Source organism: Aquila chrysaetos, chromosome 9 (assembly GCF_900496995.4).
Source record: "Aquila chrysaetos chrysaetos chromosome 9, bAquChr1.4, whole genome shotgun sequence".
In the NCBI taxonomy this organism is placed as follows: domain Eukaryota; kingdom Metazoa; phylum Chordata; class Aves; order Accipitriformes; family Accipitridae; genus Aquila; species Aquila chrysaetos.
Genome location: NC_044012.1, coordinates 44,091,689 through 44,104,160, shown reverse-complemented (window position 1 = coordinate 44,104,160; position 12,472 = coordinate 44,091,689). Strand labels below are relative to the sequence as shown.

General features: G+C 55.9%; 1 protein-coding gene across 13 annotated transcripts in view; it reads right to left on the bottom strand.

Annotated features, from left to right (window-relative positions):
• Nucleotides 1-12,472, bottom strand: part of OSBP2 (oxysterol binding protein 2) — a 126,331-nt gene that overhangs the window by 27,589 nt on the left and 86,270 nt on the right. For 9 of the 13 annotated variants that reach the window (XM_030024882.2, XM_030024883.2, XM_041125787.1 and 6 more), the window contains one exon: nt 8,592-8,842. In XM_030024882.2, coding sequence (XP_029880742.1) covers nt 8,592-8,842 — 251 coding nt within the window. Of the gene's footprint in view, nt 1-1,830; nt 1,932-5,326; nt 5,658-8,591; nt 8,843-9,333; nt 9,362-11,064; nt 11,163-12,472 lie in introns of those variants that run through there. The other 4 variants (XM_030024892.2, XM_030024888.1, XM_030024893.2 and 1 more) reach the window with 4 other exon arrangements.

Sequence of the window (12,472 nt, the reverse complement as noted above, 5' to 3'; positions counted from 1 at the left end):
TGGGCTGAGTCTCACCAGGTCACAACACCATGAAAAAATAAGGTGGCATTGCATAAAAACCTGTGAGGACAGTAGGTGCGAGTTGGACGCCGAAAATCATCCCACTCCCTGTTGCCTTTCTTTCCACGCTTTTAAGTGTTACATTGGAAGGAGCTTTACAGCCAGGCAAAATGGGTGCTACAGAAATGCACAGACACAGAAAAGCTCATCAGTGCCCCAAGAGGGACTGGGAAGACACCAGGGCAGAGCAGGCTCCAGCTCACCTCTTGGTGACCTGCAGCACGCACCCCACACTGCCAATGTCAGCATCTCAGCAAGACCCCCAAAGCTCACCCAAGGTGCTCCCAAAACTGCTGATGGTCCCGTTCCAGGTGGCACATTGTGCTCCAGCAGTGCCCGTTTCTCTCTGGGGACTGTGGATTCCCCGAGAGTCAGAGACATCCAAGACAGAGACATCTACACTTGGGTGGGAGTTGGAGCTGGTCTCATGGTTGTGTCTCTGGGAGTTTTGTTACCTTACCGTGTTATTTTGGGCCATTTGCCTAAATGCCACAAAGACACCAGTGTTCCCTGCCACAAGGCAGGCTCAGCACTGCTTAGGCAACCAAACGCAGCTTGCCCAGCATGTAGCTCTTCAAAGAGGACCTCACACCACGTCCAAAGAACCAGAGGCAGTCCAGGGCTGGCACTGGCATGACGGCCAGACTCTGCCTGCAGCAAGCACCATTACCGACATGTAATCCACCCCATGCAATAAAGAGAGGATTAGTGTGAAGTGGTGGCAAATCCACCAGCCCGGCTGTGTTAATAGGCTCTAATCCCATACCCACGCAGTCTTTACGTAGGCTGCCAAACTCATCATCATCGCGTACTCGGCACGATAAAAGGAAATTTTCATCATGGCTCTGAGAAGCAGAATAAGCCAACGCTGCCCAAGGGTTACAGACCAAAGCGATGCCAGCTAGGAGCTGTGGTGATGCCAGCTGGGAGCTGTGGCCCAGGAAAGACGCAGGGTCTGGTTTCCAAAGCATCGCGCTCCAATGGAAAAACAACTAAGACATTTGCTGGATGCTTCGGCGTGCCGGCAGCACTGGCCCCTTCCACCCCAAACCTCGCCGAGCAGTGCACCGCAGTCTCCGCTGGCCATGCCGGATAGTTTGTCAGGGCACCACAGCATGCCAAGGATGCGCCGGGACCAGCAGAGAAGATGCACAGGGAGCTGAGACTTCATGCTGGGACCTCCTGCTGCAGAGTGGCCGGCCCAGAACTGTGCCCTTGCAGGGTTTCACTGCTCTCCTTCGGCAACACTCATGTCTTCAGCTTTTCCTTTTGATGCTCTTACCCATCCAGCCAGCAGCAGGGCCTCCCCACTGCCACATGTGCCAAAAATCACCTCCCTGGGAAGCTCCCAGCATTGGCTCTTCCCCCACGGGGAGGTACCTCCAGGCGGGTGCTGCTCTTCTTTCCTCTTCGCTTGCCCAAACCACCGAAAACCACAGCAGCAGCATGGAGACCCTCACAGGAGTCTGCAAAAGCAGAAGAGCCAACACCACGAGAGCAGCCGGTCTCCACTTTTAGCGTACCTGGAGGCCTCATCCTGGCTCTGGTGTGCTCAGAGAGCTCTGTCCTGCAAACGGCTCTCACAAAGAGAGATTTAATGAGGCTCTTGCTAGCTGCTTCTTTTCTCATCTGCCCAACGGAGCGAACCCCAGGCTGGAAAAGCATCTGTCCCCAGCCACACGGCGGATGGCTGCAGTGGCAGCGAGCAGCTGGCGTTGCCCACGGGCAGCTCCAACCCTGGGATCTGGAGGAAGCTGCTTCAGTTCGTACCTCCGTTTCAGCCTCATGCAATGCCTTTGCAATCCGCTCTGCTGTACGAGAGGTGCTGCAGGAGCAGTGGTTGCCGTTAGCAGCTTGTCTAGCAGCAGCACCCCTCTATCCCACTCATCTCCTGGTGCCGTAACTTCTTCCTAGGTAAATCCATGGAAAAAGCAGTGCTGGATTTCAGTGCCTTCTCCTTCGAGAGATGCTGGAGGAAGAAGCCGGAGAGAAGCATCTCCATGCATCAGCCCGGGCAAGAGGTGAACACAACACTTGTGATACCAGGGGCAGAACCCCAGAAGGGATTAACCCAGCGATACATTGCTATTTGCCCTCCCCGTATCCACATCCCACCCCAAGGTGCAATAACCACCAGGCACAGACACGTGGTAGCTGCCCGTGTGTGACGGGCAGCTGCCAGAGGATCACACGAGGTACGGGCAGGGCTCACCTGGTTACAGCGCTGCGTTTTAACATCAGAAGCAATGCCTGGCTGGGCTGTCTCACGGTTCAGCAGAGCTGCTGATTAACATCAGGCATTGCTGACAGTGCGATCCCCGTCTCCGACGTGCTAAGCCCACCGACATGCAGCCCTGCTGACCCAGCAACCGCCTGGGCAGAAACGCTCGAAACCCTCCTCTGAAGCTGCAAGAGAAAAGTTATCGCTCTCGGCCAAAAAAAAACAGGAGGGCAGAGCTGCGAGAGGCATCCTCAGGTGCTGGTGACAGACATGTCCCCCATCTTCTTGCATGAGGCTCTGAGGGGAGCCCCAGGACAGAGTCTGAAGCCTCCCAGGCATCAGAGGAACACAATGAGGAAAAGGAGGAGGAGGAGGAAGAGGTGGCAGCAGCAGTGAAGAGGCGAGAAGCCCCCAGGCACCGTGAGGATGAAGCAAGCTGCCTGCAGGAGCACCAGCCGAAAGCCCTGGCTGGCACAGAGGCCCCACAGACACGCGCGAGGTCCGAGCACCCACACACTTGATATAATCTGGCTGGAAGGACTCAGCAACCATGGGGAATGATGATGATGAGGGGAACCCGAGGAAGGCACTGCCTGTCCGGACAGATCTAATCAAAGATACCCTCACACATCTAAATTAAAAAAGCAATAAAGGATGCTCCAGAGAAAGTTGGAGCAGCTCCGAGCGCAGGGGCCGGGCTCCACACCTCCGTTCCCCTGGACCCCAGCCCTGCTCTGGCAGCCGTGCGGGCAGAGACGGATCCCAGAGAGACACCCATCACCCTCCACCGCCTCCCCCAGGTAACAGCAAAGCACCCACCAGTTATTTATTCATCAGTGCGGCGCATCCACAGCAAAAACGCCCAGGACTCACGGACCCCTCGCTGCAGCCTTCTCATCCGATGAGGATTAGGGTTGGGTTAGAGATTTAATCCCAAAGCCGGGGGTTTTCTGGGTCGGTGACATGGTTTTCAATGCACCGATTAATGCGTGTGTCATTAGCGCAGCACAGATAATTAACACAGGCTGTTACGTGCAAGAACGAGCTCCTCCTGCATGATCACCATTGCAACATTCACAGGGAAGAGAAACCCATCCCCACTGATTTTAGGCACCAGAGCATCTGCTTGGGGCCGCTGCGGGCAGCTGGGGGCAATCCCTGCCACTAACAAAGCAAATCCAGGGGTTGAAGCTGGAGCTTGCTCACTGCAGTGCCTGAATTAACCCCTGTGGTACAAGGATGCACAGGGTGGAGAGCTCCTCCAGCCCCCACTGGCTGTACTGGTGTGAACTGGGAGCAGCCCAGCAGGTTGCTGTTCCCTCCCTGCTCAGCATCTCTGCCCTGCCTGCCGGCAGCGCTGAGCAAGCAGAGAGGAGGTGAGGTCCATCGTCCTGCCTGGATCACGACGGGTTTCAGGGACCCCGAGGGATGGCATCGCACGCTCACCCACGCCGGCAGCCAGCTCCACACCAGGACCCGGCCAGGTTTGCACCAGCAGCATCACCCTGGTGCCTGAGCCCCGGGGACTCCGTTTCCCACCAGCTTTAAGCAGTTCTGCAAGCACACACAGACACATACAGCGGTTAACCTATCACTAAAATAAAACATTAGAAACACACTGGGCTGGAGGCTGCTCTGGTGAACCTGATGCCCCTCGAAGCACATGCTCAACGTCAGTCCGGTTTAATATGGAAAAAATTTTACGAGTACGGATTAATCACAGCAGCATCCCCATGGGGATAGAGGAGGCTCAGGGCTTCACGAGAACAGCACTGAAGTTGGGACACAGGAAGGCAGAGGAGCAGGGCTCTGTGGAAGCGCATCTTTTGCCCAGGCAGCTCACTCCAGCACCGGCACCCAGCAAGTCTCCAAATAAACGGATTGAGCAGGTGTAACCCCCCCGGCTCCAGCACTCAGACCCTCCGCAAACCCACCCATGGTGCCCACCAGCGGATGCTTTCACCGGGCAGATGCCACTCAAAGTCTCCAGGAACTGACCATGGCCACGGGGAGAGGTCGGCTGCTCCTCGAGCCACCAGCACGTGGCACAAGCCACTCCGTAACTGCTGCTGAGCCAGAGCATGGCCCCGGAGGGCTCCGGCAGAGAGAAATGCTGCTGGGGCTGGAGAATGCAGCCTCTGGGATGCTGGTGGGCATCCCAGAGAGGCTTAAACGAACTGCCTGTAGCCGCCTTCCCCAGGGGAGAAGCAGCACATACTGTTATCAATCCCACTTTTGGTTCAAACACTGTGCTCTGCATACTTAAAAACCCTCCCTGCACGTTCAAAGGGTTGAAGGATGCTTTTTGCTGATGCCTTGGGGTACTGGTGCTCCAGAAGGTTCCACTCCTGTGGGAAACGAAAACCCACACGGGGAAGTCAGTCTGCCTCGAAGCAGGTGCCGGCATGCTCCACATGACGAGCCTTGGTGGCCACTGGCACAGTGGCCTCTCATAAGGGCAGGTGTGGAGTCCTTCAGGTCCCCGGGACCGCCTGCTCCACGCCAGCTCACGCAGGGCTCCCTCCTCACGAAATCCTGCCCACTCAGCACCACACTCCTGCCCTGGCTGCCCCTCTCACCCCTCCTTGCCCAGGCTGTGCCAGCCTGGCAGAGCCATCCTCCACTTCTGCTCCTCATAAACCTCGAGGAAAAACGCAAAATAACCCCGGAGCGACACGCGGCCAAGCCCAAGCCCTGCTGCTCTCCATGCTCACGTCCCTTAAAGAAGCACAAAGCAAGGCAAAAGAAGAGCGCAGCTATTGCACGCTCACACGCAGTTCGGCCACCTCTGAGCTTCGCTGTAGCAAACACCATTCCCATTAAAAACCTATTTCTAGCAACACCCACAGCACTATGAGCTCTTCCTGACGCCCAAACTGGCTTCCTCAGCATGTCCGCACAGCCCTCCTGCCTGCTGTCTGCTGCTAAATTATGAGACGGGAGCTTTCCCTGCTCCTTGGACGAGACTACGTAATTCAGCACTGCACTCTTCGTCTCTGTTCCTCTAATTATCCCTTTAATTTGTTGCTTCTTATTTTTACGTACCTCCCACTCCTCCCTCGCGGCAGATTGCGACTTGCTTTTCTGCGTCTCCTCCTCGTCGCTCCTCACAGCCCCGCTGACACGGGGTGTCTTGGTCCCGGCGAGGCTGAACTCTGCTGCGAGTCTCAGCCGGTATGGTGTTATCTGAGATTTCCAAAAGTTCAGAAGGGAGCAGAGCGAACAGGTGGCTCGCAGAGGTCTGGGCTTAAATTTAAGCTCTGCAACGGTCAGTCCCTCCACATTTTAGATCCTCGCCTGTAATGCAAAGGTCCAGCATGTCCCGCTCTGCCTCTGCCCAAACCTTCCTCTGTCATCGCGAGCATCACTCACCCAGGGGAGCCGGAGGGGTTACACCTGCTCAATTTCTCCCGATCTCCACAGGGGAAGCACCCAGAGTCGACCGAGGCAGGCACCCAGAGCACACAGCGAAGAGGTCACCTTCGCAGCGAAGCTCTCTCATTTACATATGTATTTATTTATTTCTACTTGCCTGCTGCCGCTCCCCGTGGCTCCAGGGACATTTACATAATCGGATCACAGACAGCTGGACGGAAACCGCAGGCGCCGGCCCCGGAGCATCCATCCCTTCCCGCTGCAGGCAGCGAAGCCCAGCCCTGCCCCGTCCATTGCCCGCCAGCCGGGACACACTGGCCGCACAGGTCCCAGCCAGGAGCGGGACCCAAGCGCAGAGCCCGGGGCTGCTCCTGTGAGCCTGGCACTGCTCGGGAAGAGGGCAGGGGCAGACGGCTCCTGGGGGTTTGTCATAGCCGGCGGTTAGCAGGTCCGAACCCCCCTAAACTGCTCCGGGGTGCAACTGAAAAAGAAGTGGACGTGGCGCAATCTCGGCAACGAATGAGCAGCGCTGCGTGTCACCGCTCCCAGCCGTGGACGTGAGCCACAACATCTCCTGCAAAAGCCAATCTCTGCTGCACGGGCAGAGGCGATGCCCTCGGAGGCAGGATTTGTCCACGCTGGGTGGAGCAGATCAGCGAGGTTTGGTGCTGGGGCCGGGACAGACCGTGGATGCGGAGCATCCACACACCAGCACCAGCCGGTCGCTGCTGGCTGGGACCTCTCTGGGGAAAAGCTAGCAAGCAAGGGCTGTTTAATTTCTCCTGCAAGGAACGACCGGCCCGTCAAAAGCACCCTGTGCTCCCATGGGATGCGTGGCCCCGAGAAGCTTGTGAGGATCGAGGTGGGCAGGAGCAGGGTGTATTTTCACCTACAGCCAGGAGATGGCTTGACTCCAACGTGCTTCCTTGTAGCAATGTTTCACGTTTCAGTACAGAAGATTTCAGGACCTTTGCATCGCACGGAGCCACCTCCCACCCCATGAGAGACTCCCTGGGGAGGGTCCGCACAGCAGCTCACAGAAAGCATCACCCCATGCTAAAAAGATAAATCAAGGCGCAAAAAGGGATCCGTGCAGGAAAAGGTGAGTGTGTAGCTGGGAGCACCAGCCCACCATGATGGGGTGGTCAGGCTGTCAGTCCCTCCTGCTCCTGGCCCCCACAACTCTGCCCTGCTCACCCTCCTCCTGCCTTTCTAATCCATCCCCCTCACAAAGCATCGCTGTTTCCTGGGGGTCAGCGTCCCCCTGCCCACAGCTCCATCACCTCCCCCCAAAACGACAGGCTCATCAGCAAGCTGAGAGAGCCGCAACCACCCCCCCGGAGTTGTCGCTCCGCTCCTGTCCTGCTTCTTCCAGTTACAGCCTTTCCCCTTCAGACATCTCCTCGAGACACTCAGCCAAGAGCTGAAGTACAAAAGGATGCTGTTAAAAACAGGTCTCTGACATCCACCTGAAAACACATGCCTTGCTCCCTCCTTGGCCTCTCTTACCTGCTCAGTGTTTTGGACAAACCACATTTCTGATGTTTTTAACCTGTGCAACAGTTTTTGTGCTATTTCCCACTGTCCAGATGGCCTCACTCAAGTTTTTATCGCGTTGCAACCACCACAACCTCCTCCTCTCTGGGCTGGACGTAGCAAATATTGCTCTGCTCATCCCTTCCCAAAAGGCTGCTAGAGAAATCTGCTCCCCAGCAATTCCCTGCCCACATCCCATCACCAGTCTGCCTCCTAACAGCAAACCTTGGCAGCGCCGAGGGCTCCGCCGTCACCTCCCATCACTCGCAACGTGCTGCCATCCCTGCTCCAAAAACTTCAACAAACTCTCTGCTGGGAGAGCACTGCACAGGCACCCCCGAAGCTGCTCCAAAACGCAAGGCACCATCTCAGGAAGCCCCTTCCCCGCCACGGCTACAAAATCCTGTGAGCACGGATGGGGAGGATGCTGCAACCGCAGGGCTCCTGAGTGCTCTCCGGCTCCTGCTGTGGATTATTATTATTTTTTAAAAGCTCACATAAAACAACACACGACCTCCTTTTGCTCAGGGCTGGGACAGCACGGCGACAGCACTACTCTGTTCACAATTCCCCAAGCTCTGTTAGGCTTATTCCAGGTCTGTCAGGCTTTTGGGTTGGGTTTCTTTTTTTTTTTTTTTTTTCCTTTAAATATTTTATTTAGTTTTGCTCTCTCTTCCCCTCCCCAAAGCTCCCCAGGGAAAACAAGGCTCCTCAGGAAAGACTGTCTCACTGCAACGGAGGCAGATCCACACTCCAAACAGAAGCTATCCAAAAAAATAATCGGAAAGCACCTCTGCACAAGGCAGAGAGCAGTGTCGGTGCCAGCACACACTTCACAACCTCCAACCAACCAGTCTGGGAGAGCACAGCCAGCACGAGACAGCTCTCGGACCCTGATGGGGTTAAATCCCCCAGTCGTGTAAAACAGGGGCAGCTTCATGGAAGTCAGTGAGGACGCGAGTGATGTGGGGACGCGTGTCTGAATCTGCAGCGGGCAATGGGCTCCAAATTACTGTGCCAGCCAGAAAGCCACCCCCAGAACAGCAGAAAGCCCCTTTGCACTCCAAACCTCCACATTACCTAGCTTTACATCCAAAATGTGCTGGTTTGGAAGCTGTAAGGATGTAGCAGACCTGTGCCTCGGGAGGGTTACACATGTCTGCTTCTTGGGCTGCACCTTCCCAACTTCCCATCCCCTCACCACGGCACTGAGCCGGCACCGAGCCCCTGGCCCTGCCCAAGCCCCGTGCCAGTGCACGGCTTCTGCAGAAAGCCGGTGCACAGGGAGAAAACGGGGCCATGCCGGAGGGGAAAAAGGACGATGGAGAAAGAGGAGGATAAAAACGTTTCTCCCTCTGCCTCCTCTCACAAACGCGGTGGCTCGGCCGGCAGCACTTACGTTGATCATAGCATTGGAGGTGATGCGGAAGAGCGTGGCTCGTTCGTTCACCGCCTTGATCTTCTCACCGCTCTCAGCCGGCAGCTTCAGGTTCTCCAGCTCGCTGAGCGAGCGTTGCAGGGCCGCCCCGTGCTTCGCGATCAGGTCATTGCAAGTGCTCAGATCCTCCAGCTTACTCGAGAGGGTTTTCAACGTGCTGTGCAGCTCGCTCTTGTCTGACTGCGAGGCGGGCTCCTCATCGCCCGAGTCATCTGCAAAGGGAGGGATGGAGAAAAAACAGTTTCCATGGTTACTCCCAGACCGTACTAACCCGCTATCACCGCGGGCAGGGGGACCTCCTGCCTCCTCCCATGTGCGGGCAGCTCTGCTGGGGCTGGGGGTCGTGGCCACCGCATCCCCCGGGGAGCAGAGCATGGTGTGGAGGAGCAATGCGGGATGTCACCCAGAGCCCCGAGGTGGTGTCCGAAGGGTTTCTCTGGCTGTAATGGGGATTTGGTTCAGGGCTGCTAAGGCTGAGCGATGTGGGGTGGCACGGGGGGGTACTGTGCTGGTGCCACCGGCGAAGGGCCACGCGGCAAACCTCCCCTTTCCATGCACGGCCACAGGAGCCAGGCACAGTGTCAATGCACCCTGCACCAGGAGCAAACCTCGCGGGGGCTCTGCAAGGTCTGCTTTGCGCGGGATAAATTATTTCACCCAAGGGAAAGGTCGCAAAGACACAGGGGAGAGTAACAGCCTTTACCCAAAACCATCATCACGTCTTCAGAGGGCAGAAAACTCCACAATCAGCATCACAGGTACAGCAGAAAGGGTTATTCCTGCAACTCCAGAACACTTGGGTGACTTAAAACTAGAAAACCAACCCAAAAGCAAGCAGCAAGTATAATGCAGCATTTCTTCAGATCATCCCACTGCTCCCCCGGGGAGGGCGGAGGAGGTGAGCGGCTCCGAGAGGCGGCATTGCCCAAAGCAAATACAAAAAGTGAGAGCAGAGCAGGTGCTGCACAGGGTCTGCACCCCATCCTTACGTTCAAAGTTTAGCCAAGGTTTCTCCGGGTGCACCCAAAAACCACTAAGGCAGAAGAGCAGGGAGCAGCCCCTTCATTTCCCCTCCCCTCAATCATCTGTTTCTGGATTAAAAAGAGATGGGGACCAGCAAAACCTGCCTGCAGCTTCTCTGCCAGGACTGGGGGAGCCGGGGAGACGACGATGTCCTCCAAGCCAGCCAGGCTGAGAGACGCCACGATGCTGCAAAGCACAGACCTCAGGGATGCCGCAGTCAGAATGGGGGTGCAGCACATCCCCTTTCTAGGCTGCAAGAAAAGGAGTAAAGCCCATAATTCACTGACAGGTGGGTGTTTGGTTTTTATTCCTGACTCATTTATAAGACCTTTTGAAATGCTGTAGATACTGAGAGGGATGTTCAGCCATCGCTCATATCGATTCCACTGCTCTTGGGCCAGCTAAGGAAAATGAGAGAAAGAGGGCCCTTCATTTAACAGTACCAAAGCTGTGCTCCTAAGGCAAGAGCCAGAGCAATCTGGATAATATAGAAGGACCATCAGCCCAGAGTTGAGGCAGTGGCAGAGCATGGCGCGGTACCGCAGCAAGTCTCACGGCTATGAAGCTACCCAGGACGGAGGTGATGGGACAAGGAAGCATAGCCCAGGGACAAGGCTTATCCTACACAGTGGGATCTACCCCAGCTGCCCAAGGACGATGGGAGAAGAAAATCAAAGCCCTGCTGGGAAACAGGGCACAGAGCAAAATGCAAGCAACTCATGAAGCACCAGGGCAGCATTTCCCAATGCAATCATTTGCTCCGTCTGCAACCCAGCCCCGAGCATCCACAGCGCACAAACCTCTGACGAACACGAGGAGCAGTTGTTAAAGCCAGAAGATGAAGCGGCTTGTGGCCACCAAGGACAAAGGACTATCAGAGCTAACGTTCACAGCACCCACGGGAAGCCAAGCGAGACCTTCCCAAGGAAGGCGAGCAGCCAGCCAAGGTGCTGGGAGCAGAGCTGGCTCCCATCGACAGGCTGGGGAGCTACTGAGCTGCACGGCTGGGGGGAACAGCCCCGCTCCCAGGGACAGGACCAGCATGTTGGAAACACACACAGCACCAGGGAAGTCTCTGGCACAGGTGAAGGTGACAGGCAGGGGAAGGGGAACGGGAACACGCAGGATTCGAAGGGCTCTGTCCCAGGAGGGTGCACAGAGGTACCACGGCAATGGGCATGGGCTTACACCACAGGCGTCTTGTACATGCCAACTGCAAAAGATCTAGCAAGAAAACTTAAGCCACTTTTCTACCAGTAAGGAAAGCAACCAAAACGTCCCTAAGGTCTGCTTTCTGTTTCAAATGTTTCAAGCATTTCCACGGTGCCTTTCATCCTGGGGCACACAAAGGTGCTCTGGGTCCCTGGCAGCATATACACATCCCCCTGAGCTTTGAATATTATCTTTGTACCTGTCCTGAGCTGGTGCACCCAAAGGACAGAGCACACTGTACCCTGCAGCGCCCAGACGCCCGCTGGGAGAGGGACACCGAGCCGCTACTGCTGCTCAGAGCCGTCTCCCTGAGGCTTTCCACGGCAATCTCGGGCAGAGGCTTGAATCCATCCCCTTTCACGGTCTCCCATGCATCTCTTCTTCACCATCAAATATGGAATCAGCTTTCACCGGACCTACTGCGCAGCAACACAGGTTCCACCCTGCAAGGCTCTGTCTGCAGCCGTCACTTCTGATCGGGCTGTTAACCTGCTCCTCTCGAGCTGCAAGGTCCAGGCGCTGGTCCAGCAGGTCCATCCCGGGGCACTGCCCTCGTCCCACGACACCGTACACCCCGGCAGCACACACATCTGTGGGCACCGATCCAAACATGGCCCAGGATCTCCGGCGTTCAATCTGCACGCAGGGTGGGAATGGGATGGTGGCATTTACACAGCTCAGCCAGGCCACAGCCTCCTATTTCCAGGTCAAGAGCCCCTTGCTCTCCCCAGGTGCGCATCTGCGCTCTCTCCACGAGCTTCCCGGCAGCCTCTCCTGGGCTCTACGAGCTGCCTGCGCTCCAGAGAGCAGATGGGAACCACTTCTCCATAGCATCCGGGATCTGATCGCTAATGAGGCCGATCTTTAATGGCCAATTTATAACATATTATAGTGTTTTATAAAACTACCAGAAGCAGAAGTCAACCACACTAGCTCAGCTTTCGTCACAGACACAAGCCAGGCATCTACCACCACTAACTATGTCAAAAACCAGCATTACCTTTGTGGGACTCAAGGGGACAAACCAAATTTGCAATCTTTCTATTTGTAGTCATCGGTAATACTTCCCAAAAATAATTTTATCTGTTTACAAAGACTGCAAAAATTGTGCCACGCAAGAGGAAGCATCTCCCTGCCTGTCCCCAGGCAGTATTTAACCCCCAAATCCTTCCCTCTCACTTTGTTTTCCCCTCTCTCTGTACACACAATGCCTTTTCCCAGGGCAGCACTACAGGGCTGCCCCAAAGTCCTGGCTCCTGCGGGCTGTCAGTGCTCCATGCTTTCAGGAGCAAAGCCTAGATCACCTTCCCCAGGTGCAATCCCAGATCACAGCCTGGGGATTTTTGCCTATCATTAAAATGCTCCGACACAGGGACGGCACCGCATGGTGACGGACAGGCTCCATCCTTTGCCAGGGCATTATTTCCTGCCCATCGCTGCCCATTTATTGAGGCTGCGGTAATGATCCCTGCCTGTGTGCTCAGCTCGATGCAGGAGGCACGAACGCAGCGTGGCCCATTTTTTTATCATTGTGCAGAATTATATAAATGCCTCAAAGCCCAGGAAAAAGGGGGAAGGCACCTGGGTCAGACCATGCTAGTCGTGAT